Here is a 21,116-nt window from a genome sequence, read left to right as displayed (position 1 = left end):
CAACACCATCACTGCATCTCCTTTCTTTGGGTTGGGGTTCCATGCAAGGATAAGGTTGGGGAGGGGACAGCGGTGACCTCAATGGCACAGTGACCTGTTGTTTGCTGTCTGCTCTGGGAAATTGAGGCTCACACCCTTCTAAGCCGCAGTGCTGCCCCCACGGACCCTCTATGGGTCCTTTAAAAGCATCCCCAGGGCTCATCTCAGACACGAGCACACAGCAGAACTCAGCCAAGGACATCGTGTGGGCGATAAGAGAGGGGTGGCAGAAAGGAAGAGGGAGAAGAGATGAACGAGGAGCAAACAGGAACGGGAAGGGATGAGGGGACGGTGAGCCCCCACCAGCACTGCCAGTGCTGTTTGCTCAGTGCGGCTCTGGGTAATTTTCTCCCCTCCTTCCTCAGGCCTTTGTTTCTGCTGCCAGTACGGACCCCGAGCAGCAAAGGAGGCTGATCAATAGGAACACGGTGTTTGCATGGATCATACATGCGAAGAGCACGTTCCCGGATCAATGCTGAGGTCTCGCAGAAGGAGAGGAAAGGAAAGGGGAAAAAAAAAGGAAAAAGAGAAGAAAAAAAAACCCCACGCTGGGATGTGCATCGCCACAGGATGTACCGTTTCCATGGCAATGGGCTGCTCTCCCACCATCCCGGTCCTGTCAGCACCGCAGAGGTGGGGTTGGACCCCGTGGTCTGGATGAGGCCATGCGATGTGATGTGCTGTCACTGCATGGGGACACCCAACGGGCCAAGGAGGAAATCTCAGCTCCGAGCTGCTCAGCGCAGCCCCGGCTCCATCCCATCACCACCTCCTTGCCAGAGAATGGGAGGAACGATCGAAATCACGTCTCTGTGAGCAGAAAGCATTGAAGAGCAGCAAGCAGCACCTTAACCTGGCCGAGGGTGTGCACTGCCTGCTTCACTCCCATACAAGGAAACACAGCCCTGGCCATACAGCCCCCAGCCACCCCATAGAGGCCTGACCATGCCACACTATCCTTCTCGCCCACGCTGAGCTCCACCTGTGGCTCACGGAGCACAGAGGCTGCTATGCAGCAAAACCAGCCAATAAAGTTATCTAAGAGCAATCATTAAGCCCTTACGAGCAATGCAGCCTGCATGGAGCTGGGGGAGACAGAGTGAAATACGGCTGCAGATGCCCTTGCAGAACGCTGCTGACCTTGGTGTGGCAGTGCAGGATTTGGGCTGCAAGATGGGCTTTCCCAGCTGGAGGCATAGGGATCATGGTGGGAACTGTGTGCAACCCAGGCTTGGAGAAGCTGGATTCCACCTCCAGCAAGGAAAGGTTTGGGGCTGGTAGTGAGATGGAAGCATGTCTGATCCTAAATGGATGACAGCGTTAATCATAGTGGGAGTCCCCATCCGTTCCACTTCAGGAGCAGCTCCTGAGCATCACCCTAGGCCTGAACTCAAATAGCCATTCTCCATGAGGGTGAATCCCACTCTGAGTGCTGCTGGAGCAGCCACATAGAGATTGCTTCAATGCATCTCCAGCAGCACCAGCAGCACTGCAGCTGCAATGGCTGACCACATGTATTTTTAATCAGCAAGGAAGTAAATTAAGAAAGTTGGCTGTGCAGGAATTAGGCCTTTTGGCTGATAGTTTGGGAAGCATCCGTCTCCATTGTCTGTAAATTAGTCTTCCACAGGAGAGTAATCAGATGGTTAATGCAGCCGCAAATGAAATCACCCATCATTAACTATTCAAAACAAGAGATCTGGAAGGGATGGGTGCAATAAATCCCCCTCTGGAGCCAGGGAAGGGGGGGGCAGAAGGGTTGGGGTCACCTCCTTAAGGTGGTAATGGGGACAGGGGGGGCTGGGGATGGGAAAAGCTGTGCTTTGACAGTGAAGGTTCTCACCTGCCTTGAGAAGTGCATGGAGAAGAGGGAGGGCTGCCACAGACCGAAGTTCAGGTGGCGTATTTGGAGTGAAAATAGAGATAGTGGTCAGAAAACAGCTGGTTTGGGGTGGACAAGGGTCTGCTGAGCCCCCTCCCAGCCCCCAGTCCTCATCATGAAGGCAGAGGAGATGTACAGGCTGGGGCTGGGGAGGACTTTTGGAGCCCAGCAATAGAAAACTGCTTGGATTGAAGCTTGAATGATGCTTTGGGAAAGCATGCCAAGAGGGCAAGGAGCTCAATGCTGCCCCAGTGCTGCCCCTTCTTCCCCCAGAAAGGGAACTTTTGTCTCGCTATATGCACATAGAAAGCGGAGGCCAATATTTCCCTCTTTGAACAAGGGCAGCACGGAGGGGATGCTCTGTGTACGCCCAGGGCTGGTGCCCTTAAAGAGTAATCCCTTAAAGATGACTTTATTGCCAGAGAAAGGGAGGAGATGGAGGGAGTGTGAGAGCCTGCGTGCTGAAGGAGTAAGTTCTTTGTTGCCTAGAGCTTGTTAAATCCATACATTGAAGAGAAGAATAAATAAAAAATCAAATCTCGACTTCTGAAAAGCGTTTCTGTGGGGAGCTGCTTCCCTGAATCTTCCAGACCCGGCCTCTGTCAATAAATCAATAGCTGATGCAGGTCGGCTGCAATCGGCTGCAGGAGAGCAAGCGTGTGATGGATGGACAGGAGAGAAGCGAATCTAAGAGATAGGGCAGAGGTGATGCTCACCTTGAGCTTTATTGTTTGCCGCTGCAAGACGAGGTAGTGTGGAGGCATTAACCAAATGCTGACAGCAAACACCCTCTCCCCAAAGCCCTCATCTGGAGAGCCTGAGGTGACTCCTCTCTGCCTTTTACCCTACGTCCTGTGGTCCTCTTTGATGCAGAGGTGGGCGAACCAAGGGGAGAGGAGGAGATCATTGGTGCTCCCAATGGCTGGAACAGAGGGATGCCCCTCGGTTAGCTGGTCAGAGGTACCAATGGCTGTAAGGATTGCCAGGTTTGGCTGCAGAGGGGTTTCCAGTTCTGGTTGCTCTTCCTTCCACTGAATCCTGGAGGCCTTTAGGACACTCAGCCCATCCCACTTCCCAGAAGCAGGTGCCTACAGGAAGTCTATGAGTAATAACAGGGCATCTCCCATGCTGAACTGCCTCCTCTTCCCTCTAACATCGTGACTTACTGAGCTGAGGACGTACTGGCCACCCCATATAGCAACCCTTCAAGGGTTACTCCATCTCTCCAAACACTTTGGATCTCCACATCCCAGAGACAAGGAGCTCCTGAGCACAACAAAGCACTGCCTTGCCCCCAGTTTTGGGCTTTGTCTCATCCAGCTCATAGAAAAATAAGAGAAAACAACCATTTCTCCTCCAGACTGGTTGGAATCTTCAGAGTTCCTCATTCAGGTCCCCAATGCAGGTATCAACCCATCCTGAATGCCTCTCCTTATTCATAACCAATGGGAATATCGACTCTGCGGATTGACACAGGACTGTAATGACATGTTCTGATTTCTCCTCTCTTAATCATTGCTAACATCCGATTTGCCTTTTTGACTGCAGCCAAACATTGAGCTGACATTTGCAGAGAACTACCCACATTAGCTCCAAGAGCTCTTCCCTGAGCACTAATAGCTCATTTGGAGCCCATCGTGGCATGTAGGTAGTTAAGGTTGTTTTCCTCATGTGCATGACTTTGCATTTATCAACACTGTATTTTATCAGCCCTTTTACTGCCCAATCTCACCCTGCCTTTAGATCCTTTCCCAGTTGTTCTTTGCGTCGTCAAGCCTGATTTTTGTTCCCAATCAAGGCTTCTTCACCCTATAGGGCGAAGAAATTTCACAGGGTGTGTATAAAGAGAGGAGGACTGGGGTCCATACCCCGTCCCATCCCATGAATGAAAGCATTCTGACTTCTCCCAGCCTATCAAAGTAGAATATAATAGGTTTTAGGAGCCATCCCAAGGTCTGCAGGTCCCCAGCACTGAACTTCCATGGGTCTGGGCCCAAAAGGAAAACCTTTAGTCCTGCTTTTTCTTCCTAAACTAGAGCTGTTCAAAACCTCCTATGAAATAAAACGAGGGAATATAGAATTAGACTAAAATCTAGTAACTTATTAACTTACTCTGAAGCATTATAGGCATCTTAACCTGGGAAATTAAGTATCATTTGAAACATCCTGTGCTGGCAGGTCAAAGTATTTAATTTCAGCTTTTAAATGGCATTTCCTTCCGCAGCTTTTCCCTGTACGCTTCATTCAAAGTCAACATCACTCCTGGTATTTGCCTGATGAAGGAGCGCTCACTGCAAAGGTTTCTGAGCCCTTTCTGCTCATCGTTGCTTTCATTTCCACATCAGCTTTCCTCAGATCAAGCAGCCCAGCTCCCTATTTAAAGCTCAAGGTCTTGAGCCCCAGGAGCGCTTGCCCAGCTGAGTTTGTCCCTAAACTCCTACCCAGGCATTGATATTTCCCAAGCAACCAGGTTCCAATTAAGAAGCAAGCAGAACACTGAGACTAATTTAGAAGCAACAGCTGAGTTTGGAAGCAGCAGACTGATTCATCCCAACATCCTGCCAAAGGGAATGGGGCTCTACTGCAGAGCCAAGGCTTGACTCTCTCTGAGTGGGACTGGTGGCTTGAAGACTCAGTGTGGTTGGTTTGGGCAGAGGAAAGGGATATTTTAAAGGTGGTGCAATTAATCTCACCCACATGAATGGAGATATGAAGATGTTTCCAGCACTGATAAAGCTGGATCTGCAGCACGAGGGTCCTTATAGGATTGTGACTCATGTAGGCACACCTATGCTTGAGTACTGCAGGATGAGGATGACCCCATGGGACTCGTATATCCTGGGACATCTCCATCTTGCTGTGGTGTCCCATGGTCTGGGGAAGCACACATAGGGCATCACACTGAAGCAGTACAGCTGTTGGACCACCTGGGGAAGGTCCATGGAGCTTCCACAGAGCCCAGCAAACCCAACAGCAAAGCACTACTGGGAGGTAAAAGGGCTTTTTTCGCCTTTCCTTGCTCCTTGCACCAACATCCCTGGGTCAGGTTCCATTACCCAACCAACACTGCTATGCCCTGACCCCAAACAAAATCCCCACACCATCCCCTCCTCCTGGCTGTCACCATCCACAGCAGCAAAACCCCTTGTTTCCCTGCTTCGTCCGGGCTCTGCTGCCTTCCCCAGCTCTCCATCCAGTATCTCCCGGCCCCCTCCCTGCTCCTCAGGCTTTGTCAAAGCACATTTCCCAATTAGAGGATAAAAATATTCCATTCCTGACTCCGCGCGCTATCGATTTTGCCTGTAGCTGTGGAGGGGGTGAGGGCGGGCGCACGAGGGGTAGGGAGAGGTGAAGGGCTGTAGGCACGAAGTGCAGCTGCCTCCCCCCTGCCCCTTTATTATTATTGTTATTATTCATCACTGTGAAAAGCACCTAGCAAGACTGGTTAGCTCAGCTGACCACCGATAGAGAACAGGGGATCGATACTTAATTGACACAGGCTGGGCAACTGGAGCAGGGATTGGAGATGGGGGAGGCTCCTGCAAGGAGGGAGGGGAAGAGGAGAGAAGGAACAAAAGGCAGGGGAAGGGAGGAGAGGCAAAGAGAGGGTGGGAGGAGCAGGGAAATAATGAAGGAAGGGGAATAGAGGAGAGGAGGGAAGGAGAGGCGGGAGGACAAAGCCCCTGGGAGCTGCATGGGTGGCTGCGAGGTCCAATGGGGAGTGGGGAGGAGAGGGGCCTGAGCAGCTGCATCTGTGTTTGACTGCAAGGTGTGCGCCCTGGAACTGCTGCAAGTGTTTGTGTATCCTCACTATCAACATGCCCTGGACCAGCAATGATGAATTCCACCCTCCGAGGCCAGGATTATGAACTCTCCAAGCAAAAGGATCATAGAATGGCTAAGTTTGGAAAAGACCTCTAAGATCATCTAGTCCAATCGTGAGTCCAACCAAAAGCACCCCAACCAGCACACTGGCCGTGATCTCCTGGCCTCTCATCTCCATTTCCAACACAGAGAGGTGCATCTGCACCTACTTCTGCTGGCAGGCAGCATCCCTCCCTTAGCAGCACAGCATGGTGTGCAGTGGATTCCTCCTAAACCCCCCCAAACCTCTGCCTGCCCTCCTCTACAAAATGCTTTCCCCACAAAATGTTGGGAAAATGAGCAATTTTGAGCAAGGCTCGACTTATCAGGATATATTTTCCTTTCCTATCAGTCTTCTGGGTTCTCTCCCTGCCCAGTGAAGACCTGCCATTATGTTGTTATTCCCAGATAACAGAGGGTGGGAACTCTGAGTATGGATATGGTGGCAATAGTGGTGCAAAGGGCAACTCACAGCATGCAGCAGGAAAACCCAGTTGCCACCAAGCCTGAGTTCCACCAGAGACTGACGTGTCACCTGGAGATCTGCTCAGTCCTGTATCTCAAGGCAAGGAGATAGCCCTGAGTGCTCCATGGAGCCCTCCCTGCCTTGATTTTGGGGGACCACATGGCTACACCTTCAAAGTCCTACAGCTGCCAACCCATGGGTTGCTCTTCACTTTGAGCCCAGCCGGGCTCTCGGTGGTAGAGGAAGAGCCAGCAGGACTCCTTCCTTGAGCAGAGGGCTCTTCACCCCAAACTGTAGAGTTAAAAGGATGGCCTTTCCCAAGTCAGAAGACAGTTTTGCTCCTTTGTTTTACTCTGGAGCCTTTCAGCTCTCTTGCCCATCACCTCCAAGAGGACATTCATGATCAGAATATCTTCAGGACTCTTCCTTCTGCCAACATCCAACCCAATCAGCCTGCTGGCAGCCAGCTGGCCTTGGGCAGAACCCAACGGATCCATTGGCTGCTTCCCAGTGGTTGGAAAGAGGAAGAACCCTCCAGACACCTTGTCCTGCTCCAGAGGTTTCAACCTACAAAGGGTGTACCAACCCGGAGACACACATCTACTGCACTCTGCTGGGAGCTGGATGGATGGGAAGCACTCAGATCCTCTTCCCATCCACTGCCAATTGTCTGCAGATGGGAAAGGCAGATATATTCAACTTCTCTTGGCACCAGCCAAGAAAGCAAGCAGCACTGAAGGAAGGGATGAGGTGGTGGGAAAATGGAGCTTTGATTTTATTTGTTCCTTTTATGAACTCTTAAAGGTACACGCTGGCATTTGATCCTTGTTGAGGCATGGGACCCAATGGGCCGTGGCACAGGGAACCTCAGGCCAGGACCCAACCTGACACTCCTGATCTACAACACGTCAGCCTTAAAAGGATCCTCTCCGTCCCCTTAAACAATATATTACCGCTGTCCATCGTTCCCATTAATGCATAAAAAATCATTAGGTATTTCTATGGAGACCCATCGCCATAAACACAGGCTTCCAAATGCACTCCAGCATTAAGAGGCCAAAGTAAACTGAAGGCGATTTCTGCCGTAATCCCCTCTCATCACGCATCCCCATCCCAGCCCTCCCCCGTCCCCGCTGTCTCTCTTCCCTCGATCAATTTTATGGTGCTTGCCTGGGGTTCATTAATGTTTCCGGAATCTCTTTCTGCCCTGTTTAAAAATTCTTAATTAAGCAAGGTTTTTTTGTTTACACTTGAACTAATTACACTTTTAAACCCGACAATAAAACATCAGCTCTGGGCCATTAGGGCCCGCTGCGGCCGGGCAATTCAGGAACTGCCACGCTTTGCAAGGAGATAGGAAGGCCAGAGACGCAGCCGTTCTGCCTAGCTTCAGTCAAGAGGACGCCAGGATCTTCACCTGGCACGTGGAGATGGGGGACAAGGGTTCGAGCAGCCAGATGTCCCCTTTAGCTCTTCCTTGTTGGCTCCGGATGCGCGTCCCCCAGATAAGGGCTGGCAGAGCGGGTAGCAGCAGACGTATCCTCTCCCGATGCCCATCGTTGTTTGACACGCATGGGTTCTCCATGCTGCCACTCTGGTTTCTCCAGCGTGGAGAGGCTTGAGGGTCGTAAAGGATGGAGGTGATGGAGGTCTGGAGAACGGGCCTTCATGGAGGACGTAGGCCTGTGTGGTTGGGCCTTCTCCAACAGATGGGGGTGAGCACTTGGATGTTCCAAAGGAGGTTCTGCTCAATCTCTTTAGTACACCCAAGCACTCAAAATGACCTGCTGGAGAACTTCCATACAGGAGAACCTCCTGGGGCAGGTCCATCTTGTCCAACATGACCCGGTGGTGGGAGGACCACATTTCAGGAGCTCGGGAGAGCTTGAGTTGGACTCAACTTCTCAACACCACGAGTTATTTCTTCCTGGTCTTTGTCTGCCTTGGGCTTCCCACGTCAATACTTGGGGAAAGAAGCTGCTGCAGTGCTGAGTTCTTGGGGTGGAGACCCTTCAAGCAAGAGGTTGTGGGGCTGGTGGTAGACACAAGGCCACAAGGTAGACTTGCACCACCACCACATGAGCACTCCATAAGCACAGCAGTAAGGAAGAGCCAGAAGCTCTCTTACCCTGTTCAGCACTGGGAGATTCTGGTCATTGGTTCATCTCCCATCACAGATCTGGCTGTCCAGATGCCATCTTACAGGCTGGTGTTTCCTGCTTTCTTCCCATCCCATCAATAAATGAGCTCCATTATACCAGGAAATACAACTGCGATGGGACCACGGAGATGTTTCATGGAGAACAACTTTTATTTTTCTGAAGAAATCCATGCATAAATCTTCTGGGGGGAGAATGCTGTAAATCTTGAATGTCTTTGGGAGTCCAATTCTTAAAGAAAGTGGAATGGAAGGGAGGCGGAAAACAAGACTGAAGGGCAAGGTCTGCTCTGCAGGGATGTGGGGTGGGGAGATGGGAGGGGAGGGATGGGTTTCCTTACAAGAATAGCAGTGGGAGAGAAGACACTTTCTCCTACATCATCCCCCTCCAACAAATAGGTTGGGAACTGCTGTGGGGTTGGGCTGGAGCCAGCACTTGCAGCACTCCTATCCCTGGGCTGTGGGGCTCCAAATGGTGGAGGCTGCAGAAGTTTGTAGGATTTGCTCCCCACACTTCACCCCTGTGACCCCAAACATAATGAGGACATCATTTGGCTCCTCCCTGCCCCTTGAGCTGGGTCTGCACCCCAGAGATCCCCCAGCAGCCTCACACCTGCACCAGGCTCCCCCCTCTGCCTCCTGCATCACACCTTTTCCCTCTCCAGTTTCTGCTCATCACTGGGCTGAGGCCAGGCTGCAGCCTCCTCCCCGTGTTGCTCTGGCCTTGTTTCAATTTTACGAGCTTTTTCTTGCTATAAATATGGTTTTGAGAGCCCATTTATCAGGTCCCGCAGCTCTGGAGTCAGCCTGCTGAGCTGCCTATGACAGGTCAAAATTGACTCGTATGATATTAGAATTGCTATTGATCCCTTTGGCACCTCGCAACGCTCCCGGCTCCGTGACCTGGTGTCAAGCTGCATGCCCCCCTTCCCTTTCTCCCCCCCCCACACACACATCCAGCTCATCCTCCATCCATGGCCAGGACAGGGTCCTGTGCTCTGTGACACCATCAGAGATGTGGTCACACCGTTAGCCCAACGCAGCAGACCTCCATGTTTTATCAGGTGATGCTGAGCAGCTCTGGGTGAAACCCAAAGGGAAATGTTGTGCACGGCCATCCATCGTTGTGCACCGCTGTGTGCACTCATCCACTCTTGTGCAACGCAAACACGGCTGTGTGTGATCACGCGTGGTCGTGCTCGGTCAGACATAGCCATGTATGGTTGGCCATGGTCATGCGTTGTCCTATGGGGGTGGATGGCCATGCATGGGGGTGATGCCCAGCCCCACATCTCAATGCTGAGGACACGGGGATGCTGCCAACTCACCAACCCCATAAGATTTCCAAGGAGGAGGAGGGTTGGCCATCGATCAAAGGGAAACTCTGCATCCTCCAGAGCAACCCGGGATTAATTTATGTTTGTCTGAAAAGATGCTAATTAAGCCCGTTGAAGAGAAAGTTAACTTTAATACTCTGATCAAGCTGATATTAAGAAGTTGCTGAGGAGAGCTGGAAGCTGATTGAACATCGCTCTGCTCACGCAGACCCTGGCGCAGGAAGAGAAACGCATCTGAGCCAACCTGGGCTATCAAATGGGATGAAAAGTACATTTTTTTCTCCCCATTTGATTGTCGATTTCCCATTCCCCCACCTGAAAACAATAATATATATGTATATATAAATTATTTAGGAGTAATTTGATTTGAAATGAAAACCAATCCGAAATCATTATCGAGTCGAAAGGCAGCACAAACCGATTGTTCCCGATCGCGCCTCACGTTTGGGTTTGATTTCAGGCATCTGAGCGCTGCAGGAACATTTTAAGGTCAAATCAGAGGAAATCCTTTGGAACAAAGTTGGTCCAGATGCGGCTCTTTGGGAAGGTCCCGTTTATGGTCAACCCTTTATGGTGCTTTGGGCACTGTTGTGGGTCTAAGGGACATGGGTAGCAGTGAGGATATGAGGTACGAGGCTGGGGATGGTCCACATCAGCCAGGGCAGAGCGACATCCATCGAGTCAACAAAAAATCTCCTGGCAGCTCCATCTCTTTTTTCCCCCTTAAAGCAAACATCTTCATTACAGCTCGGAGTTGTTTAAATAAATGAATTAATATTGACAAACCATCAACGAGGCTAATAAATGATTAGTTAAAGGCATACATACATCACATTACGGTTAGCATTAGCCGAGGCTTAATTACTTGTGGAGAGGATCCCATTAGAGTAGGTGCTACGTCGCCGTCACCCTCCACAGCCCTCCACCCCTGCGGGGCTCCTGCTGCACCCTCAGCCCCACAGCTGGGACCTGCAGACTTAGGGATGTGGGGTGGTCGGGATTTGGGATGGCCTGGGATGTGCGGATACACCGGGACACTGGGATGCTTTGGGATGTGGGATGCTCTGGGATGCTCAGAGATGTAAGAATGCTCTGGGATGCAGAATGCTTAGAGATTGGAGATGTGGGATGCTCGGGGTTGCAGGGATGCTTTGGGATGTGGGATGCTCGGGGATTTGGGTTGCTCAGGGATATGGGATGCTCAGGGATATAAGATGATAAGTTATAGGGGATGCTCAGGGATGTGTGATGCTCAGGGATATGGGATGCTCAGGGATATAAGATGATAAGGTATAGGGAATGCTCAGGGATGTGTGATGTTCAGGGATATGGGATGCTCAGGGATGTGTGATGCTCAGGGATATGGGATGCTCAGGGATATAAGATGATCAGGTATAGGGGATGCTCAGGGATGTGTGATGCTCAGGGATATAAGATGCTCAGGGATGTGTGATGCTCAGGGATATGGGATGCTCAGGGATATGGGATGCTCAGGGACACTGACACGTGGATGCTCAGGGATGTGGGGAGGGACACCTCTCAGTTTGCCCAGGTGGCAGCATCACCTCAGCAGAGAACACCCTTCCCAGGCCCATCGGTGTGATGAGTGGGATGGGCTCAGCAGGCAGAGCCAGCCCCAACCCAGGCAGGTTGACCTCTTGCTTTGCACAGGTTGGTGAAGCACCCGGATCCAGGCAGCCTGTGAAAGGAGAGACACCGACAAATAAAATAGGCAATAAATAATAATAACAATATCATAAAACTTTCAAATTTATTGAAAACCAGTCCATTCTCAGCATATTGGATTTTTCCATTATTTACGCAGCTGCTGATTTTCTGTAAATATTTAATGCCCCATGGATTTTTATTATTATTATTTTCTTTCTTTCTGTCTCAAAGTACAAACCTGAACCATTGCTAAGCTTAAAACCTATGGCACGGTTCGGCCCAGCACGGATTGTGCCACCCCCATCCACAGGAGGAGACCCCAGGGCTGGGAATCAAGGTGTCCATGGAGGATCCCAATGGATGGTGACATGTTGGGTTACCCTATGGGTCCTTGGATAGGACAAATGATGGACATAGCACCGATTCCTCAGCCATCCCCAGGTGCCACCCAAGGTCACTATGCTTGCCCTATATGTGCCATCACTGGGGTGGCTGCAGCAGCAGCAGCATCCTCCCCCCCCCCCCTAAAATACAAGGAGAAATTAAGATGAAAGGCAGCAGTGTGAGGCTCGTCCATCTGCATCTCGGCTTCGAGAGGTTTGTTAGGACTAAAGAGGTGCTTTCATCCCTCTCCAAGGTGTGTAATGCATCCCCAGCCGGCTTTCATCTCCACTGCTTGATGGATACTTTAATGAGCATGACGGGAAAAGTGGTGGGGGCAGCAAGAGGACCCCTCTGCAAAGGGTTCAAAACACTTTCCGTGCTGCAGCTAATGAGGGGAGAGGGGGGAGAGGAGCAGGACAGGCGCTCTGTAAAGGCTAATGGGTGCAACTCTCCACACTGGGGGGCATTGCATCCCCTTCTGGGTGAGCCCCCACCCCCAGGACACACCACAGCAGAGTTTACAGCCAAAGGACAACTTTGCTTCGTTTTGGCACTTGTTTGATTAGAGCTCAAGTGTCACCAGGAGGGACTGAGCAGGGCTGCATTTCAGGGTCACCTGGGATGTCCCTGTGGAGCTGAGCCCTTCAGATCACCCCAGGGAGGTGGCAGTGCCTGAGCTGGGGAGGAGCAACAGGTAGAAGGGAGGTTTATTCGCAGTTAGTCCATCTTGGGGCCAAGCAGACGAGCTCTTTAAACAGACCTGAAGGCAGCAAAGCTCCTTGGCTTCACTGGATGGTGACTGTTCCAAGCTATGTGTGCTGGTGAGCTGAGCACTGCCACTGCCCTCCTCCATCCATCCATCCATCCATCCACCCATCCATCCATCCATCCATCCATCCATCCATCCATCCATCCATCCATCCATCCATCCATCCATCCATCCACCCACCCATCCATCCATCCCCATCTCCTCCTCTTGCCCTCCCATTGCCCACACAGCATCCCAGTGTTGCCCTGCAGCAGCTCCAGCCAAGTGGAAGGGAAATCCACACACACAGACACACACACACACACCCCATTTCCCAGGGCACGAAGGGTTTGGGACCATCTGTGCAGGCATCGACCGCTTTGCAGGAGCGTTGGGAGTTCAGAGGCTCAAAGCATGGAGCCATGGGAGCGCACAGGAGAAGCAGGAGCTGCCCTATTGGTGTGGGGCTGGGAGATGCCACCGGGCACCAGGGATGGAGATGCTGCAGTGCTTTGGATGCTGACATGAACCCATTTCAGGCTCAGAGTGCCCCACGCACGCGCACAGCACCAGGTGGAACAATCGATGTGTTTTTATGTTACACTGGCAGAGACACACACAACAAAAAAAAAACCCCATAACAATGAAAGGAGAGGGAGGAGAGGACGGCGTATTTAGCACTGGAGCAGCCACTGGTAATTTGCCTCTGAGAGAAACGTCTCAATACGCTGCTGGACCCGGAGCTCCACGTTTCTCCCTCTGCAAACACCGGATAAAAGCAGCCCTGAAACATGCAAGAATGATCCCTGTTTTCCCCCAAATTCCACTGTCCCCACCGCTATGGACTTCCCCATGGCCACAGCATAGCAGACACCACCTCCAAGTGTCCATCCCCCCTCCATCCAGCCCTGCCCATACACACCCCAGGACCTGCAGGAGCATCGGTGTCCCCCACGCTGCTGGGGTCCCCATGGGACAGCTGCTCCCACTCTCATCCTCCCGGAGCCCTTTCCCCTCCCTCCTTCCCTTTGGCTTTTCAGTGATTCTGAAGCTTCTCATTTTCCAAGCCCAATTACACCAGCACAATGCCCCCCATTGGGCTGCGCACGCTCCGCTGCGTCCCCTCACTGCCCCACGCCCAAAGGTGACAGCGGGATCAATAGAGAGCCCTGGGCTCTGACTTTACAGCGGGTGAATCAGTGCTCAGTGCTATGGGGCCTTCTGAAGGAGCTCAGTGACTTTTTGGGGTTGTAGAGGTGTTGGGAAGTGAGGCTGTGCCAGCACAGCACGGTGATGGTGCGTCCATGGAGGGATGCTCATGGAGTTGGTGCTCATGGAGTTGGTGCTCATGGAGTTGATGCTCATGGAGTTGATGCTCTTTGCTTTGGGATTTCACACTGAAGAAGTTCATGGGCTGACCCAACCATTTGCTGCCCCCATCCCACCCAGCGATGCTCTTTGGAACAAAAACTCCCCTGTATGCATCACTTTGCCCCAGAGATCCCCCCTTTCTCCCTGTATTCCACAAGCTGATGCTCACACATGCACCGAGCTGTGCCCGTTCTCAGCCCGCAGACCCTTCTCAGCCCGTCCCCTTAGTGGGGGAGCTGGTTACAAGAAGGAGAGTGCTGGCTTCCCAAACAAGCCTCCCAGTCCACAACACATTTCCAGCCATACATAATCTAATATACGTTACCATAGCGCCAATCAATAACTCAGTAGGCCAGCTCCGAAATTATTCTCTTAAAGGGACAGCGCACCTCTCGCTCCCCTTGCTCAGGTCTGTCTGTTCCATGGTGTCCCGTGCCTGGACAACCACTCACCCCTGGAGGACACGATGGGGTCCCTGCATCCCATATCCCATAATAAACCCATCGCATCCTGAACAACCAGAGCCAGCGTGGTGCCTTTGGGGCACATCCTGCTCCCCGGCTGCTGGCAGTGCTGCACAGTGTGGGCACATTGGATGAGCTGACACCTCCCCAAGCTCAACCTTTCCTGCTTTCCCCCATTATAAAGGGGAAAATGGAGCGTTGGGAGCCAAGAACCAAAGACCAAAAGCATCTCCTCAGGTGGCCACGTGGCTCCCAGAACCCTCTGGGCAAACTCACTGAGACAACAGCTCCACTCCTTCCCATTCCCTCCTTCCATTCCCTCCCCACATTAACTCTGTAACCTAACGATGCCAGCTCTGCTCGCCTCCTTTATACCCACATCCCAACAGTGCTATGGGAGAAAGAAAGAGCAATCAGGCCCTCAAAGCCAAACGAGCCTCAGCAGCCAGCAATGGCTGCAAACTGTCCCATCTGTGGTGGAATAGGGGAGATTTCTGCACCCCAAAAGCCAGGATGGTGGTTCTGTTTCACCTCCATCAGCACGAATGGGAATCACCCACCCACAACGGAGCAGCAAAGGGCCGAGAGAGATGGGAAGGAAACGCTTCTGCTCCATCCATGGGACAGCACAGTGGTTGGACGCTGTGTTTGTTTGCCATGAGAGAAGAAGGGAATACGAACACGTTGGGTTCTAAGCCCACAACGTTTGGCTTTGGGAAAGTCAATCCAGCTGTTCCCACGGAGATGGGCATCCTCTGTGCTCCTCAGTGCCCCGACCCACAGCTCCAACCCACACTGCCCCCCCCAACCCACCCATGACCCCGATCCCTCCTGGGGGGCTCCCAGCACTCCCTATATCCCCCCCACCCCTCGCCCCAAAGGCACTGAACCATCCTTGGGCCCCCGGCAGCACCGCCAGCTGCATCCCCGCGGTCCCCGAAGGGCAGCCCGGCCCCGGCAGCGCTGTCAGCCAGCCCCTACGTCTTCCATTAATTCACTTCACACTGTCCGTATTGATCGCTTCTGCTCTCTCCCGGCTCCCCCCATCCCCTCCTTCTCCTGCCCTCCCCCCCCCCCTCTTCTTCTTCTCCCCCCCCCCCCCACCGGCTGCTGCACCGATGGGCAGCCCGGGCTGCGTGCTGCATGATCCATACAAACTCACTTACTCAGGGAAATCAATGGGCTCGAAAGAGCACACGCAGCAAGGCGAGGAGCCTGTCTGGGGATCGACCGCCCAGCAAGGAGACACAGAGAGAGGCAGCCTGCAGCCCGACGGCCCCCGCCGCCACCAACGCCGTCCCCCCGCATTGTGGCACCCCCCCCCCCCAATGAGTCCCAACCCCCTTTAACCAATGGGGTGCAGCAGCCCGAGGTTTACTCCCAATGGGGGGCTCAGGGGGGTGGTGGGGATGCTCACCAGTGGGATACCTGCATCCCGTTCCCAAACGTAGGAGGATGCACATCTCCTTCTGCTCCTCCCCCCCCCCCCTTCATTCACACACACACACTTTGGTTCTGCAAACAGAGTGTATCTGTGCCTCAGTTTCCCCACGATGTCTCCCTCTCTGGGGTCTGTGGTGCAAAGGTGATGTTAGGATGAGCACTGAGCTCTGCTTTGCAGTGTGAATAACCATCAGCAGGGCTGAGGATGGAGCTATAAGCCTGGATTTGGATGCACTCCACCATGGAGGTGCCCTGGATGCAGCTCAGGGGGTCCCTATATCCTTTCCATGGGGCTCCAGACCCCATAAGGAATCATTGCAGCTGCACAAGCAGTGATTAATAAACCCTGCTTCCCCCATCGAGGGAGGAAATCTTTATTCATACGTATCCTATAAACTAATTTTTGCATCTTTGCAGTTAAATCCATCTCCCGGCCGTCAGCTCTGCTCCTCTGTGCCTTCATCCCCATATCCCATAGTGGCTCCCCATAACTGCACTATGGGGGCAGAGTGCTGCCTTCAGGTTGGGTCCCGGAGTGGGGATGTGGGGTGAAGGGTGATCCCATAGGGCTGATGCTATAGGGGGAGCGACTCAAGCCATCCTGCCATGCTTGGGATAGGGATAGAGATGGAAGCGGGAAGGCCCCGGGATGGTGCTTTTAGTGCTTCCCCCCCCCCCCTTCCTTACTGGTAAATCCTGGAAATGCCCCTGTCTGCGGGCGACCCGGAGGAGGGGGGGGGGGGAGTCTTTTCCCAGCAGACCCCATCTCTGAGATGAGTGTGGTTGTGTGCTGGAGACACCGTGTCTGTGCTCTGCAGGCTCCAGCCCTCTGAGCTGTTGGGGGGGCGGCGGGCAGCAGCAGCAGCACAAGGCAGCCAATGCCCCCCCCCCCCCTCCCCTATTGCCCCATGCCCATAGAGCTCTGGGATGTCCCTTTGGGGTTGGATGGGGGGGATATTTGGTCTTCTCTGAGCATCCTCTGCTGGGATGTGTGGACTTAGTGCTGCGGGGCTTCATCCCTGTGTTGGAGGCAGCATTCAAGTCGGGGATCCCAACCATCTGCATCCCAAATCTCTTTCAGAGCTGTTCCCATTGGCCATCATTGAGATCCTGCTCAGCATTTTGGGGGAGGATTCGGCACCTCATCACCCCATCCTAACCAACCCCACTCCATCCCATGCCCTCCCTTACCCTACCCCATCCCTACCCCCATCCCTACCCCCATCCCTACCCCCATCCCTACCCCATCCCTACCCCATCCCTACCTCCATCCCTACCCCATCCCTACCTCCATCCCCACCCCATCCCTACCCCCATCCCTACCTCCATCCCTACCCCCATCCCTACCCCATCCCTACCCCATCCCTACTCCATCCCTACCCCCATCCCTACCCCATCCCTACCCCCATCCCTACCCCCATCCCTACCCCATCCCTACCCCCATCCCTACCCCATCCCTACCCCATCCCTACCCCATCCCTACCTCCATCCCTACCTCCATCCCTACCCCCATCCCTACCCCCATCCCTACCCCCATCCCTACCCCCATCCCTACCCCATCCCTACCCCATCCCTACCTCCATCCCTACCCCCATCCCTACCCCCATCCCTACCCCCATCCCTACCCCCATCCCTACCCCATCCCTACCCCATCCCTACCTCCATCCCTACCTCCATCCCTACCCCCATCCCTACCTCCATCCCTACCCCCCATCCCTACCCCATCCCTACCCCATCCCTACCCCATCCTACCCCATCCCTACCCCATCCCTACCCCCATCCCTACCCCATCCCTACCTCCATCCCTACCCCATCCCTACTCCCACCCCTACCCCCATCCCATCCCATCCCCACCCCCTGCCTGCACTGAGGTTCTCCCACACACCCCCAAAGCTGCAAAGGCTCCATAAGAGGGAGAAGCTTTTGAAACCAAATTCCCCAACTCTCACTTTTATTCCCCCTTATTTTCTCTCTCTTTTCCCCATGCTTTGCCAACGTGGGCACTCGTTACCAGTAACGAAGACCTGTGTGCATAGCAATGAGATTGATTGACCCTTCTGACCCCGGGCAGGGCCAGGGCTCCCTCCAGGGCTCCCAGGTCACCGGCTGCTGACCATCACTCGTTGCCACGGTGACACCGATGGCCCCCAAGGGGGTGCGGGATGAAGGGGGGGGGGGGGGCAGAGCAGGTCATCGTGTCAAGGCAAGTGCATTAGAGGGATGCGAGTGGATTTGGGAGGGCGAGGGTCGAGGGGTGGGTGGCGCAAGGAGGGTGGGTGCCCAACAGGGGGGTGTAACCAATGGGGTGGGGGAAACTGAGGCAAAAAGGGGGAAGGGGGGAGTGCTTGGGTGGGGGTGGGAGAGGGAAGGAGGACACGAGGGGGGTGTGGGGTCGAGGGGGGGGGGGTTAAGGTGCGGAATGGAGGACGGAGGGGTGAGTGGAGCGCGTTTCCCCCATTCCTGAGCTCCCGCTGCCCTCTAGTGGGCAGCGCTGCCCCCTCACTGTCCTTTCTCCGGGTCCCGCTGCCACCGTCGCCTCTTGGGGGGGGTCCCGCTGCCCCCTTCCCTTCCCACCTCCCCCCACCCCCCGGTGCTCTCAGTGGCCCCCGGCCTCCCCCCACTGGGGAGAACACAGTAAAGTTATGGGGGGGGGGAAGGCGGGACACGGGGTGCAGGTGCAGCCCCCCAGGGGGATTTGGGGGTCGGGAGGGGCTGCAAGGAAAGGCGCAGTGTTGGGGGCACTGTTTCTGACCCCCCTTTTGGGGGGGTTAAATGTATCCCAAACCGATCGTGAGCGGGGAGTCCGCGGAGGTGCCAGGTTGGAGTTGGGGGGCACCAAGGGGTCCAAACCCACGCACCTTCTGGGGCTCTGCTGGAGGTCCCTAAATCCCAACCCCCCCCCATAAGCCCCGTAGCTCACCCCGCACCCAGCGGTCCCTCAGAGCCCCCCGCCCCGCGCCCCCCGCAGTACCGCTTTTGTCCGCCAGGTGGCGCAGTAACCACCATCCGCAGCCCCAAAGTCTCCCCGGTCCTTTCCCCGACCCCAGCCCTGTGCCCCATCCCTTTCCCTGTCCCCACCCTGTTCCTATCCCCAAACACAGCCCTGTCCCTGTCCTTACCCTCCAGCCCAGCTCAGACCCTATTACTGTCCCCTGTCCTATCCCGGTGTCCTCATCCCTAAAGATGGATTCACTACGGAGGGTTGGTGGCATTTGGGCCACTCGGTCACCAGGGACACACGGGATGGGTTTGGGATGGGGACCGAAGCATCACCCCACATCCCTCCTCCCACCGCAACTCGTTTCAATGGGGCATCTCCATACCCAACGCTGCCCCCCCCGGTGCCTGGGGACACGATGGCAGCGCGGTGGCTGGTGGTGAAGGGGGGGGAGGTGAGGACCCCTCCTCCTCCTCCTCCTCCTGTTGCGGTTGGAGCCACGGAGTGGAAGTAACTCGCGGTGACACCGCTGCCCCAAAAGCCGCCATCAGAACAATAGGAGCACTCAGAGGGGACGCGGGCGGCCCAACGCTCACCTCGGGGCTGGGGAACATCCTTGGGATGCGAGGGGACACCCCAAGGAACGGGGCAGCCTGAGCAGAACGGGGACGGGTTGGTACATCCTATAGGGGCAGAGCTGGGGGGCTGGGTTGGGGTTGGGGTCGGAGCTGCAGAGCTGGGGCGCCTCTGGGCTGCGATACGGAGAAAGGAAAGTGGCAGGAATGGAAGCGGGGCAGCGTCGCCTTTAAAAGAATGCGGCAAAATTAGCAGCTTTACAGTCATTAATATGCAAAAATGCAAATCAGGAGGTAATTAAGCCGCAGTCCTCCGGAGGATATTTCCATCATAATGAATTCTATTGTCAGGGAAAGAGCAGCCAGGCGGATTTATGTTGCTTACATGAATATAAAATATGAGTATGGAAAGGGCCGTCCTTGCTGCCTGCTGCCGTCCCCTGCCCTGCATAGAGGAGGGCACAGGGCACAACGTCCCCATCCCGTGTGCCATCCCAAGGCACAGGGGGACGGGACACCTTGGGGTCCCCTCTGCTCCTCCACGCTGTGTAACCCTGGGTGTCCAATGGGCATCGCTGATGGCCACAAGGTGATGCCAACCCTGAGCCATGAGCTGGGGCCGTCTCCATCTCTGTGGGGTCAAAGCGGGGATAGGGACACCCCAATAAAGGTGGCTTTCCCCTAAGTGGTGCCATGCATCCCAATTGGTCTGCAATACAGGGCAGGAGCCCAGAACCCTCCCCAGCATATAGGGACGCAGTGGTTGCCCCCTCCCACCCTCTATACACAGCATGTTGTCCATCCCTCCCTATGGGTGACCCCGGAGCCACAATAGGACAGTGGGCACCACCATGCCCTACAGCAAAGCACACCAGCAGGACATCACACAGATCAACCCCATCATTGACCATCTCCGTCCCACCAAAGACCCCTTAGCAACCCTCAAACCCTCCGCTTGGATATGGGGTTGTGGGGTTGGGGGGGGTGGGGGGTTTGCGGGGAGGGTTTGCAGCCTTCCCCTTTCATTCATGAGAGCGGAAAACGAAGCGAAAGGCACCCAAAATGCAGTCGTTGGCCGCCTGCCACCCTGCAGCTGCCGTCTCCCATCTCAGCCTGGCATTTTTCAAATGTCAGACGAAAGGCTCGGGGGGCTGCGGGGGCTGCAGGGGGGGATGGAGGAGGGGGTAAGGGGGGTAAGGGGGGGAGTGGAGGAGGTTGTAAAGGGGATGGGGATGTGGGGGGATGGATGGGTGCGGAAGAAGGGGGGGGAAGGGACGCCCGCAACCCCTGCAGCTGTCATTGTCATTGCTGCGGTGGAGGCAGCAGGTTGGGGGGGGGGGGTTGGAGGGGAGGAAAGCAGCTTCAGCTTCGTTTTGGTACCTCTGTGGTCGAGGCAAGAGAAGAATTTGTTGGGTTTGTTTTTGTTTTCTCGCTTGAAGACTCAGGAGCCCCCCCAGCCCCTTCCCACGGCCCCATAACCACAGTGGGGAGGGGGATCAAAGGGATGGAGATGAGCTGGTCCCCATCCTGGGACACCCCCAAGGGGAAGAGTCCTCCCTGCCCTGTGCTGCTGGGGGCTGGGGGTGGAAGCAGGACTGGAAGGGGACAGGGTGGGTGGCAGCTGTTGTCCCCAGGATTGCCTTCATCTTCACCCTCATCCTTGTCCTCATCATCTTCACCTTCATGCTCATCCTCGTCTTCATCTTTGTCTTCATCCTTATCCTCACCCTCATCTTCATCCTCCTCCCCTTTCTCATCACCTTCATCGTCACTCTCCAT

At 54.5% G+C, this 21,116-nt stretch overlaps 1 protein-coding gene across 1 annotated transcript in view; it reads right to left on the bottom strand.

Moving 5' to 3' along the window:
• MPND (MPN domain containing) overlaps positions 1-21,116 on the bottom strand; it is a 39,775-nt gene extending 18,659 nt beyond the window's left edge. Inside the window, exon 1 of the mRNA XM_072357276.1 lies at positions 20,978-21,116. Within this exon, the coding sequence (XP_072213377.1) occupies positions 20,978-21,116 (139 nt within the window). The remainder of the gene's footprint in view (positions 1-20,977) is intronic.

Source organism: Excalfactoria chinensis, chromosome 26 (assembly GCF_039878825.1).
Source record: "Excalfactoria chinensis isolate bCotChi1 chromosome 26, bCotChi1.hap2, whole genome shotgun sequence".
NCBI lineage: Eukaryota > Metazoa > Chordata > Aves > Galliformes > Phasianidae > Excalfactoria > Excalfactoria chinensis.
The sequence above is the reverse complement of the archived record's forward strand: the minus strand, read 5'-3'. Positions and strand labels throughout refer to the sequence as shown.